The sequence below is a fragment of the Oryzias latipes genome, chromosome 21, assembly GCF_053564925.1.
Source record: "Oryzias latipes strain Hd-rR chromosome 21, Olatipes_Hd-rR_3.1".
NCBI lineage: Eukaryota > Metazoa > Chordata > Actinopteri > Beloniformes > Adrianichthyidae > Oryzias > Oryzias latipes.
This window is the reverse complement of record NC_136257.1, coordinates 11,229,804-11,248,656: the sequence shown is the minus strand read 5'-3', so window position 1 is coordinate 11,248,656 and position 18,853 is coordinate 11,229,804. Positions and strand designations below refer to the sequence as shown.

Sequence of the window (18,853 nt, the reverse complement as noted above, 5' to 3'; positions counted from 1 at the left end):
AGAGAGCCAAAAATATGGGTCATTCTTCCTTAAAGGAACACTCAGTCGGGTTTGATTTTACAGTGAAAATCGATATTTTTAAGCTTTTTTTTCTTCCCCCTAAAAATGTAAAATAAAAATCTAAATGCAACCTGGAAAAACGCTGAGTTGACGAATCTTTTTCACTGAAATAGGAAGGATTTTCTGATTTTGAATAAACATTACTGGAAAATATTGTTTAATGGGAGAAGCTGCACACCAGAAAATTATATGAATTAGTAAAAATATGATAAAATAAAACATACCCCTTGGAACATTTTTTTTTAATTTATGAATCCCTTAACCACAAAAAAAAACCTTTTCCGACAGAGGCAATTCAAAGCGCTTTACACTGACAGCCATGGGGGAAAAAATATTTTTATAAGAGCCACATATCTCTCATTCAGAGATTTTTTGTTTTTTGCTACTGCAGATTAAATGTGCCAGTTTTTTTTTTTTTTGCCTGATTCCACTAATAGGATCATCGATTAGGAAATACATATAATTTAAAACAAATAATTAATCAGCAAACACCCACCAACGGCTACATCTTTGTATAACTATTTCAAAGATGTTATATTAACATTTCTTTTTTTTTTTTTTTTTTACATTTTTTACAAATCTTAACAACCCTTTGAAACGCAATTAGGATAACATGTTTTAGTACCACAAATCTTGTAAACCAAAAATGCACATTTTTATGTAAAATAAATAAGGTAAAATTGAAATGCAAAGAATGGAGGCTTTCTGAACTCAAAGGATTTTACGATTACCGTAAAAAAAAAAAAATACTAAATCCATCTTAAGTCTCTAAAGGACTTCCAAAAAAGAAGTACTCTGGGTCAAACCACTGCAAGTTTGTTGTAGGTACAATGGAAATGTGGTGCCTTCCAATTCTTTAGAATGAGCCGGAATTTGTTCTGCAGATTCTTGCTCTCAAAATCACATAAAGCTACAGAATTGGCATCGCTTGTGATCCGTAGGATTGCCTCCTTCATGGAGATTGTTAAAAAAAAAACTGATTTGGGAGAACTTTAGACCTGTAGAGAATCCTTTTCAGCAATTTTTGTATAAAATAAGCCTTTTGAACTAGAATTAGAAAACTAGAATTGCAATTTAAACACTTATCAGGTTAACAATAATGTCAGAAATCTTGGATGTGGGGTAAGGAAATCTGTGTTTCACCTAAAGGCATATTCCATTGACTTTTTAGTGCCTCACGAAACCCCTTATTATCTAAGACATTTGGAGATATCTGCACCATAAAGTTTCTAAAACAAGCTCAGAGTCAACAAAATACAGATATTCAATCCAACAGCTAAACAGCAAGTTTATTTTGATCAAGATTAGAGACACAGATGATGTCCTGAGGGTAACATGAAAGGAAATCCCCACATCCCGCCACCATGGGAAGGATGACTTCTGGTACTGAGGATGATGGGAAGGACGGGTGGGGCAAAAATGGCAAATGTACATAGTTCAGGTACTGACCACGTTCATGGCTCATTTCCCAACAGACTCACGTCACACCTCCCTCCTATCCGTGGAGATTTTGCCATTTCAATAAAACTTTGTTTAAATTGAAATGAAAAACAAAAGGCACAATGATTTTCAACTCATTCTCGTCTTTAATATGCACAGGAGTTGAAAACATCAATGAGCCACCTTAAAGAGAAGAATTCAATCTAAAATTTATAAAAAGATATAAACAATCAGAGGCCAAAATGCTGTCTGTTGCTTTTCTTCTATTTTATTTAAAACAACTTTTTATTAGCAAGTAAAAATCTTGCAACAAACAAGCTTGTATCTAAGATCAGACACAAGGCAACAAAATTGTAAATCTTTAAAGTGGCTCGGTCTGGTCTGCTAGTTCATGACTGTACACCCTCAAAAGTTTTGTTTGGAAATAGAATTTGAAAAAAAAGCTAGTCCCATGAGAAAGCCTGGGCTGCTCTCGACAACCCTAATCCATAATTAAAGCCTCTTCGTGACCCCCCCCCGCTCCCAAACCCCTGCAAGTCATTAGCAGCCAAACGAAGGGGCGGCAGATCGGCGAGGACGGCGCGGGGTGTTGCAGGCGAGCTAACGCCTTTAACTCGAACCCCAAAACGGCAACTGAAACACAAGACGGTACATTTTTAACAGCCCGTCACCACAAAGAGGGGAGGCTAAGTCTGTTCCAACTTTTAGAGTGCCACTATATCATATATGCATTTATATGTATACGTCAACCCAAAATAAAATTTTAAAACAAACATTTCTATTAAAAAAGAAAACACCCTGCTAATCATGACAGTTATTGTCCATCTAATGACTGTCAGCTGCAGCAGCTTTGTACAGGCTTTATGTCAAATATATGTTCATTAGATGGCAAAGAGAAACATTGTTTTTACAATTCTTCAAACCGAGCGGTGACATCTGACCTCACTGAAAGCAAAGGATTAAGTTCTTTAAAGATCAGGACCTGTACACCCCCTTACACGAGCTTTCCGTGAGCGTAGGTCCCTTTCTGCAGGCAGGTAAGAGCGTGCCCGTCAGACGTGTGCATAAGACTGAAGAAAAAGTTGAATAAAAAGAATTTCCACAGACTTAACCGGAAAAAAAACCAGGAAACTGAAAGTTGTAGAAAAGAAGATGCTTTCTTTGAGGGTTAAAAAAAAATAATAAAAAAGTCCTCCGTCTGATAACTTCTCTGGGTGTGACTTTTGCGTGAAGGTTTAAGTGGATTGCTCCTTCAAAGTTTCACATTATAGGGGAAGTCCGTTCACTGGATGTGACCAAATGCAGGAAAAGTTTAAAAAAAATAAAAAGCAAACCCAAAATGTCCTGTGGAGGAAACGAACGCTACAGTTGATGTGCTCCTCCTCTTGAGTCTCTGCGACCCGTCCACACGCCGCCGCCTGTTATTTACATTTAATACCAACCAAAAAAAGTCGTCGCCATCAGAAGCAAACAGCTGGCAGGTCCTACAATTACATTATCAAAAACAAAAAAATGGCATTTTTCTTCACATTTCTGATGATTTTTCTAAAATAAAACATCTTGATTATCCAACAGAGGTCACCTTTAAAACTCTGGGGCCAAGTCCGTCACTTTGCCAGAGTCCTCTTTTTTTGTTTGTTTGTTTTTACCTTAGAGCCCTTTCCCCCCTCCACCTGTCCTACGGGAAGGCAGCGAGGGTCTGTGGTTATTCATGGCTTAGCTCTGGGGGAAAAACTCTAAACTAGACAGAGGGGTGCCATAGTTGTGTATACTTTGTTCACATCTCTGTACGTATTTATGCGAACCAAAGTCAAAGGGAAAATCCAGGAAGGGGAAAAGCACAAACAAAAAAGCAACATTTCATCCCCGTTAGTGACAGTCTAATAGATGAATGCAGGGCCTTCTAAAGTGTAAAGAAAAAAATGGTGTCCACTCATCGTACAAATACGTGTGGTGATCACAATGGTGTCATAACATGTGCTTGGATTTTGTCTTTGTGAAGACTTGACATTTGGCAAAATCTTGCCCAGAAGGCAAATTCTTCCTTTCGTTTTTACCTTGGAGTTAACATTAGGACATGGAAGGAGAGGCCGAGGCCTCCTCTTGGTGTTCATGGTGTCTCTTATATAAGCAGGACTCCTGTGAAGGGTTACAATCTTCCGTAAAAGACGGCAATGAAGAAAAAAAAAGAAGAAGAAAAAAAACACCCCACAGTGCAGGAGTAGGTGTGGGTGAATCCTTAAGTGGTGAGTTTGGATGCTGACATGAAAATCCTTCGGACCAAAAGGTGCCAGGTTGTGGGATGGATGGGTTCGTGTCTGTGATGGGGAGCTGGGTGGAACCCCACATCCTGGCTTTTAGAAGTTAAACTTCTTTGTTTGCATGTTAGAAGCCGGGTCAAAATTAAAGGTTCCTCCTTGGGTGGTTTCGGGAATCAAGTTGGGATCTTCATCAAACTGGAAGGCAAAGAACAAAGTAGTAAATTTAGTGTTGGACCAGTATGCAAGAAATGAAAAATCTACAAAAAATGAAAATGATAAATAAACTTACAATATCTCCTGAAAAGTATTGATCAATAATCTCAAAAGCTAATTTGTAGATGTCTTCATTTTCATGCTGCTGCAGCTGTTCTATCTTCTCCAAACCTTAAAAAAGATTCAAAATTCACAATAGTAAGAATGCTTTTCATTTTTTAAGGATGCTACTAAGATCTGTTTCAAGTCCCACTAAAATCAGTTTTTTCATCTCTTGTCAAAGTGTTGTGGGTGAGCAGAGTTGTGGGTGGAACTGTTGGAGTTGAGCAATCCTGCCCCCGTCCCATCATCCATCTGTTTATGTGCTTAAACCCCCTCACACTCCAAACCTCACATTACCGGTGCACCAAAAATAGTGAGCAATTGGCGAGCTATCCAGCTGTACAGTTTTAATCCAGATACCAGCTTAGACACAGAAAACAAAGATGTTCATGGATCTATTCGTCTACAAGTGGATGCATCAGAATGGAGCAGAGCAGGGAGCTTGTAGTGATGTGAAGATGGCTGCATTTTACAGGGCCCTGGGGGGTATTCCAGAAAGCAGATTATGTGAGTTACCACGGTAAGTTTGAGGCTAAGGAAGCGGATAACCTCAGCTTTCTGTTCCAAAAACTGAGGTATGTTTCAGGGTATGTCAAGTTGCCATGGCAACTCATGCTCTGAACATAACCTGGTCTGGAGCAGGTTTAGTTGAAGGTTAGTCTGTTTTCAGAGAGGTGAAGCAGCATGGCGTGTCCATTTGAAGATGATTTAGTGGATGAAGAAGCTCAGATAATACTTTTTCCACCGTGAGAGGGTGATAAGACCACATATGGATGTTGGAAAAATAAACTTTTTACATTAATCTAACTTAATTATTTGCTTCAGTTAAGATAAATAATTTTATGAGTTCAGTCAACTTAAAAATAACACATAGTTATCATAAATTTATTTTACTTTTATTCAGATTAATTCAATTAAGTAGGTGTAACTTTGGTGCTGCTGTTAGATTGGCAGTGCAAGGAATTGTGGGATACCATTCCCCTTGCCAGTCTGGAAGGATTTGGGTTTAAGTGTGGATTTTTGACCAAATGGGTTTAGTTGTCTAGCTGTTTTACTGTGTTTTGTGTAGTTATTTTGTCCTGTTGTGTTTTATTCTCTCTGCACCATGAGTGAAAGGAAGGGAGAGTATGAGTTTATTTAGCACCACTAGTGCTGATTATTGTTGCAACAACTGAAGTTAAAGTCAGTCATGTTAGCTGAGTGTATGTTATATATTGCAAATCCAAACTGCATTTTAATGTTATAAAAATGAGAATATCTGGGGCATCACACTTAGACATTCTCTTTTTTTCTCCACGTGTTTCCATGGTGACTCTGGAAATCGGCGATCCATTGAGAATGTCTTTATGTACCTGCTGTGCACCGGGAATTAACCCAGGGTTACCAAGTCGAGCGTAATTACACCAACTCATATCCGGTCTATTGGAACCGACATACCCAGAGTAAGAAAGTTCAGGTGGATTTCAGCCAGAGTTCAGGGTTTAAAAGTGCCTTCTGGAATACCCCCCTAGATATGGCATTGGACATAAATAAATAAATAGTTTCCCCTTAAATTAATCATTTGTGACCATGCATAGGTATTCAGTGTGCACAAATTAGCATTTGGTGGTCACAATTTACCATTTCATCTCAACAAATTAGCATTTTGTGCACAAAAAAAAAAAAAAGACTAATTTGTGCTACAAAACACTGCCAAAATGCTAATTTGTGGCTACAAATTATTCATTTCAGATTAAAAAAGAATTACTGATTTGTCTTGAATGTCTTGTCCAGGGCTTTGTAGCTTCTGATACAATAAATCCTTGATTAAATATGCTCTTTTCCCAAAGGTATTTTTTCATCTGCTTCTGATTACCGTAATGTCCTTAATATGCAAGTCCATCAATAGAAAAATGCCACAAATGCATGTTTGAAACACACACACAAAAAAAACTTTTTTTTGTTTGTTGGAGTGGGTGTTTAATATAAAGCTGCTAACCTCCACACTCCTCTATGATCTCAGCAATAGTGCTGGCTTCCTGCCCCGCCATGATGAGGATGTTCTTCAGGCCGTCCAGGACGACCTGAACCACTTGAGAGTCCTTCACCGACAGCAGGCTGCAGAACGGAGGGATGACGTTGTGCTCCACCAAGAACTCCACCTACACAAACGCATACACACGCGCCACATTCAGGCCTGGTTACAGCACAGGTACACCGTTCCAAGGGTGGAGGACATACATGCAAATCACCTTGTTACACATTTTCGAACCAAGAATCATCTCATCATTGCAAATCTTACTTGTTAATAAAAAATAAAAGGCAATCAAAGATGTTCTGAAAGATTTAAATATGAATTCTGATCAAATCAAAAATATGTTTATTCCAGCAAATACAAGTAAAACATGCCTGTATTGTCGGTAAAAAGAAAAACAAACCTGATCTTTTCTGCCACTGATGGTGAGGTTGCTGATGGCCCAAGCTGCCTCCTTCTGAGTACCAAAATCCCCCTGCAGAGAGCCAAGCTGTTACTGAGATGTACTACCACACCCTTGCTGTTAGGGAATAGAGGACACATCCCAGTAATTTTCAGTAAAACCCTTTTGGAGTTTTTTTCTGGAGGGGGTGATCCCTCCATACAAGTGAGAAAAATCTGCTCCTCCAGGATCCACAAACCTTAGCAAGCTGATGAATGATCATAGGAATCAGTCCAGCATCAATCACCGCTTGGACCTGCTGCTGGTTCCCAGCTGTGATGTTGGACAAAAACCAGACCGCTTCCTGCAGACAGAATATAGAATATACCCGATTGGAAACAGTCATGAAGAAATAAATGTTCTTCAGCGCACAAACCAGAACTGGCTATAGTGTCAGCGGCACAGAAAGCAAGTCAAATGCATAAAACAAGCAAATCTTTCATGATTTCTAAATTCTTAGCAGTGAATTTGAACCTATAAACCCAACTAACAAAAGGTAGCTGTGTTACCTTGTTGATCTTTTCTTTGGGGTGTGAGAGCAGGTTAGGGAAATGTAGGAGGACGTCGCAGTTGAGAACGACCTGCGTCTGTTCGTCTGTGCCCGTTACTATGTTCCCAACAGCCCTCAGAGCTGCCGTCTGGGTGACGGGAGAGAACAGAAACACGTCAGACTAGTAGTCCCCAACAGTTGGTAGTGAGCCGCAGAAAAAACAAGCAAAAAAAATTCATTTTATTTCCATTAATTTATAATCTGTTACTGAAAAAAGTTTTATTTTGAAAAACTACTGGATTGTCTCCACCACCTCTGACTCAGGATAGACTCATGTCACGTCACTCTGTCTCATGTTCCTACAATCGTTAAATTGAAACCCCCACCCAAAGTTTTTAAAAAAATAATACAGGTATTTGGAACGTTAAAGAGCCGGGGAGGAAACAGAGGAAGAAGAGTCTTCAACTTCAAAATAAAAAAAACTGCATTTAACAAACAAAAACCAAATATGTACAAATTCCCACCCTAATCCCTAACTACTAAAAACAATATATAATGCAGGACTATGTAGTGCCCTTGATTTTAAAAGCAATCCAGAGATCACACTCACTACATTTTCTTTTTTGTTTAACCTGACGTTACCAACATCATCTAATTTAATAAATTTGAGTGTTCTATAACTATTTATGAATCCACTCTGTTCTCTAGAGCAGTGTTTTTCAACCAGTGTGCCGCGGCACACTAGTGTGCCGTGGGAGATGGTCAAGTGTGCCGTGGGAAATTGTCCTCATTAACTGATCTAAAAACATTTCCCATCTCCAGGATTTCAGCTCTCTGTTCATCCAAACAGGCCCTGATAAAACACTGAGGAGTTAGGAATATAAAAGATGTAAAATACATTTTCTTTGCGTTTATTTTATTTTATTAAAGACATTTTGATAAGAATGACTGTACAGTACCGCGATTCAGCTGCACCTTCGGCTGTATTTTGGAAAAGTCCCGTCCCTTTAACTGTCTCCACCAATCATTCTTGGGGAGCTTAATCACATGTCATCGGTCTGACCAATCAGAAGCGGTTAAAGTCTTCACTTCCTTGTCCCGATTTAGCTCGTAAAGTCGCTCAGTTCTAACAAAAATAGCAGCTAAAGCTCGTCTTTAGCGGTGTAGCTTTCCACAGAATCCGGTATCAGACCGTGGAACACGTGAACAAAACACTGAAGCTCCGAAAACCGATCTCCAGCCGTTTTATGCACTACATCTCCCATGATGCATTGGGTCATGAGATTGACAGCGCACAAGGAGATCTGTTGTTAAACGTCTTGAAACAACGAACACACATCAATCTGTTTTTAAATCTTCTAACTTAACTTTTATTGCATTTTTTAGGAAAAAAAACAGCTGCAGTTTCCAGCTTTTTCTGACACAATTATATCAAAAATGCATGTGAGATTGTGTAGGGACTGTAGATCAATACAGACCATGAGTTTCTCCTTTTTTTTTTTTTTCTGGATGCTGGTGTGCCGCGGGATTTTTTTTTAAGGTTAAAGTGTGCTGTGGCTCAGAAAAGGTTGAAAAACACTGCTCTAGATAACAACGTTGATATCTAATCTAAAAAATACATTTAAATACTTTTTTTTCTCCCCACAATAATTGTTCAAACGCAATGCATTGTGGTCTGTATTTGCCAATTTAGTGAGCAGCGTTGCACCCTGGTTTTTGGCTAAGACTTCTGGGAAATTTCTAGGGCACTCGATTTTGGAATTGTAGATTGGGACAGCACTACAAAATGGCATCATAACATTAATTATGTGTCATATTCAGGCACTGGCTGTCTAATGAAACGAAGATTCCCATTTATCTATAAAATGTCAGTTTTAGTGACCGCTTTGTTTTGTATTTATCTGTCGCAAGGCTGAGGTTGGCGTCTGATTATTTAGCTTCCACTATGACAGTTTTGGGTTAATTCAGTTCAGTTCATTTCAGTTTTATTTATATAGCCCAATATTACAACACAGTTGTCTCAACGGGCTTCACTAATGGAAAATCTATATCACATTTGAATGGTTCCTATATGTAATCTCGAGGAAAGGTTTAAACCAGCTGCAGATATTTTACAGAGTATGAAGATAAACTTTACCCTCAAAAGTTAAGGGAAACTGAAAGCTTTAAAAACAGAAAATTGGACTTCAGCCTTATACAGGAAAGTCTGGGAAATTAAATTATTATTAACCCGGTCCTTGGCCTATAAAAGGTTAGAGAGCCCTCTTTTTGACCACTTCATGTACATAATGGCTGATCGACACCTTCGACAAAATTTCATCTCACCTGAACTTTCACCTCCTGATGGCTGAGGAGAGGCACGAGAAATGGAACGACCCCAGAATCTATAACCATCTGGATCTGCTCGTTGCCTCCATCCGTCAGATAAGACAGAGCCCACACTGTGTCTACGAGGATCTAAAACCAGCAAGTTTGTGTTACAAAGGTGACTGATTAAACCAGGAAATGAGCAGCGATGCCAATTGGATACTCACATTTAAGTCAGTGTGATATATGAGCATACAGAGTGCCGGCAGAATCTGTAGGAAAAAACAAGAACGAAAGATCTCGAGTAGATGAGTTGTAGCCATCTCATTAGATGAACAAACAGGCCTTCAAAGTAAAAGACTTTCTAAGGTGATGAGGCTGATTTGAAGCACAAAAGCATGTAATCAGGTCCAGACACACCCACCTCTTGCACAGTCTCCATTGGTGGGGGAGGATCCTTGTTGCGACAGAGGTTAACAATAACCCAGGTAACATTACGGAGGAAAGTAATGGGGATTGATGGACTGATGAAAGAGAGCAGCGGCTTCACCACACCCAAGGAGATGACATAATCCCTGCACTGTGGCCCATCGCCTGACCATACGACAGGTGGCATGTCAACATTGCGCTGGACAATGTCAAATGTTGGTACACACCTTTACCACAGGAAAGCACTTACCTATAATATTTCCTAGAGCCCATACTGCCTGTTCACACACGTTCTGGTGAGGAGAGTGTAGAAGGCGCAGGAACAGCGGCACTGCATCTGGGTCAGCAAGCGTCAACGATCAAAAAACCTAATATGACGTGACGTTACCAACACATGAAGATAAAGCTGCTGCGTTGGTGGAGCAGCTTAACACCCCGCACAGGCAGTAGCATCAAGAAACACCTTTGATTTCACTTTAAAGTGGAAAGTTGATGAAAAGAATGCCAGTAAAGCAGTCCACCTGGTTTCCTTTGATGCCCAAGTGCTGACCAGCGTCATGGTGTTCACATTTAAAGATTATTCTTCTGTTTCCCCCCCCAAAAAAAAGAAGAAGCTAAACAATTAATCAAATCTATTCAGGTCTTTGCCTCAATTGTGTCTGCATTTATAGTTTTTTACAGCATGGATTTTGCTATCCCGAGCATTCATCCATTTGTGACTTCATGTCTTTTTTGTGTCGGAATTCAGTTTTAGACATGATATTAATGTATCCACAATTTAAGTTTCACAAATAAAAATAAAGGTTCTGGTCAACAAATGGTTGATAGATGACTTATTTTCATCAATAAGTTAACAGGTAAAAAAGAAAATGCTATTTTTATTTACTTATTACAACAACATCAAATGTAAGTGAACTTTGAGACAAACAAAATAAGATGAAAGATGAATTGCTTAACAGTAAGTCAATACATTTGTTTTTTGCATCCTAAAGAGCTGTCATCACTAAACAAAAGTAGTCTGTTTAAGTGTACTACAAGTATACGTAGTCTGTATTAAAAGTGAGGTAGTATACTTGAAGTTTTCTTAATATACACTATTTATATATTGTAAACTTAAAATGTTCCAATTTAGTCGGAATAAGTATTCAGTGAGTATACTTCCTACACTACATATACTTAAATTCAAGAATACATCATAAAATAAACTTCAAGTATACTACTTCTTGCTAAAGGCCTAAACAGTACGGTAGTCTATAGTCTAGTGCAAAATGAGACACTGAAGAATAGCTGACTGGGATTTGCTGAACTAGTAGAAGACGACCATGCAGACGGCGTCCAGACCCAGACAGACGGGGAAGCATGTGGAGGACGGCGTATGGGGTCGACTTACTGGATTTAACCACAGCTTGAGTCTGTGCCGACGTCCCAGAGGCGATGTTGGTCAGAGCCCAAGCTGCCTCGAACTGTAAAGAAGGGCTACGTGGTGAAAGAGAAAGAAAACAAATCAGCACGAGAAATGAAAACACTGGTTTCCATGACAACAAACAAACGAAGCAAAAATATGTCAAACTAGAAAAGATAAAAATGGCGTCCACCATGTTAAAAACTGATTAGGCTCAGTTTTGTCTCCTACTTTTATTTTCTGACAATTTTATGCTGATTTTGAATTTTTAAAAAAAGCATAAAATGTTTCAAATCAATGTGTACTATAAAAGGATTCATGTGTTCAACAAAGTCACACATTTGCAGATGCTGTTCCTTAAAAAGGCATAAAGATAATAGTCTGATGTAGAACAGTTAGCCATCATTTACATCGTCTGTCAATTCAGTTTACAAGGTCCTCTACCTTTTATCATTATTTGGTCATACATTTCAGAGTGTACGTCTAAACCTTTCATGAAAAACACTCAAAGTTACCGGTAAATATGAATTCCCCTTTAAAATTAAACTCTAAAACCCCAAATTGAGAATTGTTAAGACAGTTTAGCCTGGATGTCACACAACAGTTAAAATAAATAAATAAATAAAAGACTGCTAACCTATGTGGTTTTCTGTTTTCAACATTGCTAGAAATTCTGTTTTTTTTTTATTCCTTTTTAACCATATAATGTTCCATTTAAAGTTCTTTCTTTCTTTACAGAACAGATCTGACAGATTTCTTGTCTAAATTCTAGATGTTCAAAACAAGAACTAGCTCCTTTCAAGAAAATCATCAACTTCTAAAGGATGCCATCGTCAATAAAAGCCCAACCATTTCTTCCATAAAAGCAGCCCAAGCTTTTCAGTCTGTGGCCCTCGGTGAACCCAAGGTCCTGGGAATTCAGTGAAATGTAGGAGAGAGGAATGCCGATCTATTTGGATTGGCTGAAGCTAAGAGAAGCAGCCAGCTGCTCTGCATGCCACCGCACACGCTCACATGTGGACTTGCAGGATAAACCAAGTAATGCACACGAAGCCACTGCAGCAGAAGCAAAAGATGCATGTAAAAGACACACGGGCAGACTCACTTGTCATCCCTTTCCAGGCATTTGACTAAAATAGGAAGAATCCCAGACTTTATCAAGTCATCGATAGGAGGGTTTCTGTCACTGGACAGCAATTTCCTAAAACACACAGGCAGAGACGAAGAAGAATTCAGCCGATGGCTAAATCAGTTAAACTTTAACTACACAAAGACAGGCTGACGTGGAATTAAATGTTACCTTGCTGCCTGAACAGCACTGAGCTGTACCACTGCATTGTCACTTGTAGCATTCTAAAGGAAAAAAATAGATATTTATAAGAATTTAAGGATCCAGTTGATTGCATATGTTTAAAAAGAAAAGGCAACAGAAATTTAAGAATATATAATGTCATACCTGTAAAATGTCGTCAAGCGTTACATTTTGCTGAAAGGAAAAAAAGTAAATTAATAATTCATTTGCATTAAACACAGCACATAATTGGGGTTTAAATGCAGTAATTTATTTTTATTTGTAAGTATTTTATCAAATAAAATTATTTATATATAACAGGAGATACAAATAATGCTAAACAATGATGTAAATAAAACGAAACTTGAAAAAATGATGGCATTTTTGTAGAATAAATATAGTTTTACTTTATCAAACTGATTTTATTGTTCTAGGTTGGGGGAGTGAGGAGCTGTTCACTAGCAGGGTAGCGTATAAACAGATAGCGCTCAGTTATGGGCGATGGGAAGAGTCTCAGTCCCGCCCACAATTCAAGAAGTGAATTTCAAATGAACTCCTGCCGTTCTGCGGAAAGTAGTCCTGGAAAATGACAGATTTTTTTAGATACTAGCCTAAAATGGTATCATCATAATTAAAAGAGCACTGCGAATGCTTTTCTGATCAGAGTGGGTCTTTAAAGTCATTCGGCTCAGCTGTCAGGAACACGCCGTGGCTCTGCAAACGGTTTTGGAAAAGGCGTCTACAGCACCTACGACATTCATCACTGAAGGGACTTTACAGAGGTCGACTGTAAAAAATAAACTACTTTCAGGTAAGTTTTCCTTCAACAGTTGTGCAAAAGCAAACTGCCATTCACCTCCACATCTTTCTCACAAACATACATCATTATGTGTTTTGTTTGTTTTATAGAATTCTGTCAAAAAGGTTTTTTTTTTTTTTAAGACTCTGGTTAAATGTGATTTTTTCATACAATTTTTTTCTTCTGACAGACAACCTCAGTGCTGTTGAGCAGAAACCCCTCCCCACACTTACTCCTTTAAAGTCTGAGTCGACATCAGAGTCTTCTAGACTCTCCTCCTGAGGGACATTTCTCTTCTTGAGTAGATGTTCGTCCCGTTTGTTCTGACACACACACAAAAAAAAAAAACAACAACGATCGAGTTAGAAGACAAACTACTATTGAACATTTTCAGAATTTCTCCGTCTTCAGCACATTAGCAATCGAAAATTGCATTTACCACATTCATATTTGAGAGTTACTGAACCCCAAAGTGTGTCACACCCCCCCCAACATAAAGCACCTCCCTGAGAAGCACATGTTCATTCATGGAGCTTTGAGGCATGTGAGTCAGCGGTAGGAGGAGATTCCCATGCCCTACATTCCAGCGCATCATGCTGATGTGCGTCATTGATGAGTAATCAGCCGGTGCCGAGCTTCTTGCTGCACTGATCCAGATAGCTGTCCAACAGCAAAACCATCTACAGCACTTTCACTGTTTGGGGGTCATTTTATATAAATACTGTATCTGTCTTTAGGAAAACTCACTATTTTACTGCTACAAGAACTACGGCTCAGTTTTGTCCTGTAGACGGCATCCAAAAAGCAAACAAGGGGATTATTTGGAAGGAATCCTACTTGACCTCTTACCTTCATCAGATAAGTCTAGACTCTTAAACCACATTTGCACGAGGACGCAAAAAACCTCCCGACCCAGGAGGAGAAGGATTGTGATGGTAAAAGCCAAATTCAGCCTCCAACTGAGCTAAAGTTCAAACACTTTTTCTTCAGCTTTATCAAAACCAATGAGAATTAACCTCAATACAGAGAAGCAACCAAACACAGAAGATCAACCAAAGCATTTTTGAAAAAAAGTGATAGACATATTTGGTGGTGAAGGATACAAAATATGTGACAAATACAAATATTTGTTTGTCAAGCACTCTCACAGGATTGTATAAAAATTGTGTTAAATGTAACACAATGAACAAAAATGACAGTCTAATACGTCTATATACATACACAAAAAATAGATGGCCTCTGATCATATCAAAGGAAATTCTACTTTGTAAATCATTTCAGTTGAAATTTAAAGCAAGAAAGTCCATGAATTCAATACATTAAAATGTATTTTCTTTATGATGTTGTATATGTTTGTGATATAAAACCGTAGCCTGCAAATCCTACATTTTTTATCTTTTCAGTGATGTGAGTTTTTCCATGTTTCACTTGTATTTTTGTCTGTACTGAAGTTTACTTCAAACAGGACAATCAGGTTCACCACAAGGTTCAGTGATTTCCTCCAGACTGACCTCACAAACAGGTGTCATTCAGAAAATAAAATGTTGTGCAAGTTCTATCTAAATATCAAATGGCTCCTTCATGCCTTTATAAGAGAATGTCCTTTTTGGAGCAGCTGAACTAGTCAGGAATCTGATGCTGGGAGCAGGAGTGTCCGATATCACCTGGTGTGATTGGCGTCTTAAGAAAAGGAGAGGTTTCTTACCTTTCTTAACTCCACTGTCACTTCATTTCGATGTCTTCTCATAGTCTGAAAGGAACAAAAATATATGTTTTTAATACGTTTAACCATTTCATGGCTGTGTAATTGAGACAATAAAGCTTGCAAAGCTGGAATAACATAAGATGTGAATTTAACAAACAATAATTTGGGGATTTACACAGAATGATCCAAACATGAACTAAACAAAAGTACTCAGTGGTTAGTGAATTACCAGCTGACTTTTAATCAAGGACAATTATATCCTTAATATCAAAGATTAGGCAACATTTTAGTAGAAGAGGTTTCCCAAAATCCTAAACTAAATCTATCACAACAAAACTAAAAGGAAAAATGAGATAAATATTTGTGTCCATTTTTGTTTCCCAGTAACAGAAACTGCAAATAATCTTCAAAAGAAGCTGAGGGCATTTGGTGTGGTTTTGGAGACAGGGTATACATTCACGGAAACACCAGGTGGTTTTCCGATTTTTACAGAGGAAAGCGGCAAAGTGGGGCATCTCAAAGGACATTCTTCGAAACCGTGCAGAAGAGACTCTTCAAGGTGATGCTTTCCATGTAAGACAATGCAAAACCAGATTCAGCACCTCTAATGCCTTCGTCACAACTACCCTTATACTGGCTGAAAAATGGGCATACCTGCAGGTGGCCCGCGAAGCTGTAGACCTTGTGGTATCTTGTGGGGTCAAAATGACCCCACCCTGACATTGACCTGTTATTCCTACTCTGACAAAGGTGGAAAAAGGTGAAGAGGATTTCATGTAATCCATGGACACCAGTAAAGATCACATATCATTAAAAGAAAGAAGGTTCAGAGCACTGTCTTAAAAATTCTAACAAAAATGAAAAGTTACCCAAAAACCTGTTTGGCAGAATACCAAGACTTTTTTTTTTTTAAAAAGCTGTAATATTAATAAATCAAACGATTGCCAGTCTTCTTGATTAAATTTGCCACCCCCATGTTTGCATGGATGTTTACAGCTAAACGAATTCCTATCAGCAACACGTGTACATTCATATGGCTGACCTGCAGCTGCCTGCATTTTATTAATTTGTATTTTTTGCAGTCTTTGCCTTTGACCACGAACACTTAGATTATGTGCTCTGCTATGCAAATACTGGAAACTAGCCAAGCATAAACTGCAATTTAAAAAAGCAATGCATTCCTTTTTCAAAATCATTATCACCAGGGTGAATTAGAGTCGTACTACAAGCAAATGTGACATGACTGTACTCTGCAGCAGTGTTTTTAAAGAATCAGGGAGGTCAGCATCAAATAAAGCAAATGTTTAAATCATATTCTTATAGGAAGCATAATGTCTGGAGTGAAGGACTTTACAGCAAACATGACAGAACATGATTTAGGAGTCACATGAAGGACTACAAATGGAGCCGGTACAATTAATTAACAAATAAATCTACAAAGAAATAAGACATTTCTCATACACAACAAACACACCACTATGCGGTTTGTTTAACTTGTTTCATGTAAATTTTTTATGGAAGGTTGGTGTGTGACTCCATACAGTTTTCCATACCAAGGCCTTGAAGTTTGGAGTGCTGTAAGGCTTCATGAGGCTTCATTCACTCATCACCTTTTTTCCTACACAATGTTTCCGTTCGTCAGACACTGTTGGTCTCACTTTTCTGCATAATTTTGTTTCTTTTTTGTCTCATTTCCTAAATTTCGCTCATCGTACAAAAATCCCATGGTATTCACTTAAAACAGAATCTTACTTACATTCACTCCTGCAGTTTAGTCTGTTAGGATACAGACAGGAGCCTGAAGGTCATATTTTCAGTTATACCAAAGTGATGCCGCATATTCCCACAGAAAGCACCTAACAGGGAACCACACGGATCTATTAACAGGTTTCCTGTTGTTTATCCAAAACACGGAGATGTCCTAAGATCTTGTGATGCTTAAAAAACAGGTTCATGTTTCCTTCTTAAATAGCCACTCACGTAATCAGGAACTGTTATAAATAAGAGGGCAGTGGAGAAGAGAGGAGCCTCCCAATCACTGCAAACATACAATAAAATACAATACTTCTTAGCTTTTCTCTACTTCTCCTGTATTAGTGACAAGAACAAAGAATACATCCAGGATGGCTGACTTAAAAGCAAACAAGCTCAAATGGACATGTCTCTCCCTGATGCAGTATGGGTCACCCACTGAAAAGTCCAGTTCATGCTGGGGCTTTAAGAGGCCCAGGGTCAGACATCCGAGATTCCTGAAATAGCATCAGGAATGCAGCAGGCACCGTCTGTGTGTCATGGTAGCCATGTGCTTGTCAGCCTGACCCAACTTTCAAAACAACAACCTGTGTTGGTGTGTTCAGTTGGGGTACTCCAAACACTGAGGTGGATTTTTCAGACACACTTTTGTTTAGGGATTATCTCAGGATTAGACATAGATCACAATAACCCAGGCACAAGTGTGTCATTGTTATTAAAACCTTTGGCCTAGAGCGCTTTGATAAACATCTTGTGGAAAAAAAAGTTTCAAAAATATGCGTTTAATGAAATAATCTTTTGTTTTCTTACCTAACCTAACATCAATTAATCCAGACTGTTGCCTCATCATGCAGGCCTAATGCAAACAAGAATTCAGAAGGATTTGTCCTCCTAATTTCACTTGTTATGAGAATGATGCAGCAACAAACTTGATTAGATGGTACAGTAGCCTGTGAGGCCCAAAAACAACAGACTGTCTACCACTAAACCCGACAGAATCAAACACTTGTGTGAAAGTACAATTCTGAAATCTGGAATTCCAAACAGTCAATACTATGTTAACCAAACTGTTAGGTAGATTAAAAAAACTAATAATTGAAGAGTTATTACGTTTAGAATTTATTTGTTTGTACAATTTGAAACTAAAAGATAACACGAAAACAGTAAACGGATTGTAATTGTTGATCTGGGTTTATTTCCTTGTAGCCTGGTTTACCTGAACCACCTGGAAATTAATGCAAGCTTGATGAGGTTAGCAAGCTAACGATCAGCCAGGACAGGAGGAGGTAAAAATGTGACCTAGACCGGAAATTGATTACAACATTTACAACTGTTACACAAGGTATGGTGACCGTGTGTGCCGCAGGTAACAGTGACGCAGACTACTGGTGGTTCACTAATATACGGTATATATAACGCTGATGAAGCCGGCCAGGCCCAGCCCCGCCTGCGACCGGTATCCATCCAACCAGCTAGCTAGCTAGCTAGTTAGCCGGTAGTGACAGCTTCGTCGCCTACCGTTAATCAGACTGACTCTGTGAGAGATTGCTGTTCACAGCTACTCATGGACTAAAGTAACACACATTGTGTTAACCAATACCCAATCACAACACTTTGAATACAAAATATTATTACACACAATCGAACAGATTGACAGATTTCATAGCGAATTCTTCCTGATGGCTTGCTAGCTGACTTGTAAGCAAACTGTTTCAGTAGGGGCCAGGGCAAACGAGGCCCTTTTAATACCTGAAAATGGTTCCGTTCGTGGTGTTTAAAAACCACGGGTTTGTCTAAGCTCACCTCGACATCACGCCCTTTATTTTTGAAGCTCTTGATGCGGTGGTTTTCCAAGCCGGCGTTCTCTGCCATGGCTGTGCGGGCTTTAGCTAATATACTCCCGTTTTAGTGGATCTCCTCCGTCAAAGACTAGGCACGGCTCTTCTTGTGCTGCTGCTGTTGCCGTTGGCCCCACAGAGGAGGAGGGGGAGGAGTGATCGTAGCAGATCGCGGAGGGGTGGGAGGAGTCAGAGCATACCGCCCACCACTTACCCCTCCCATCCCGATGGGCTGTCCCTGGTATCCAAGGCTCCCAGGATGCAGCACAGTTGGAATAAAAACCTGCTTTTGGACTAACATGTTCTTG

General features: G+C 38.9%; 1 protein-coding gene across 1 annotated transcript; it reads right to left on the bottom strand.

Annotated features, from left to right (window-relative positions):
* Window positions 1–1,626: 1,626 nt before the first annotated feature.
* On the bottom strand, window positions 1,627–18,703 carry kpna3 (karyopherin alpha 3 (importin alpha 4)). The gene is made up of 17 exons (XM_023951134.2): window positions 18,511–18,703; window positions 14,956–15,000; window positions 13,484–13,573; window positions 12,617–12,646; window positions 12,461–12,513; window positions 12,266–12,361; window positions 11,149–11,234; window positions 10,009–10,095; window positions 9,754–9,923; window positions 9,557–9,601; window positions 9,348–9,479; window positions 7,042–7,170; window positions 6,732–6,836; window positions 6,494–6,565; window positions 6,055–6,217; window positions 4,051–4,145; window positions 1,627–3,956 (listed from the first exon to the last, which is right to left on the bottom strand). Exons 1-17 carry the CDS (start codon window positions 18,577–18,579, stop codon window positions 3,858–3,860), a joined length of 1,566 nt encoding a protein of 521 aa, XP_023806902.1. The 5' UTR covers window positions 18,580–18,703; the 3' UTR covers window positions 1,627–3,857.
* Between the last annotated feature and the right edge of the window lie 150 nt (window positions 18,704–18,853).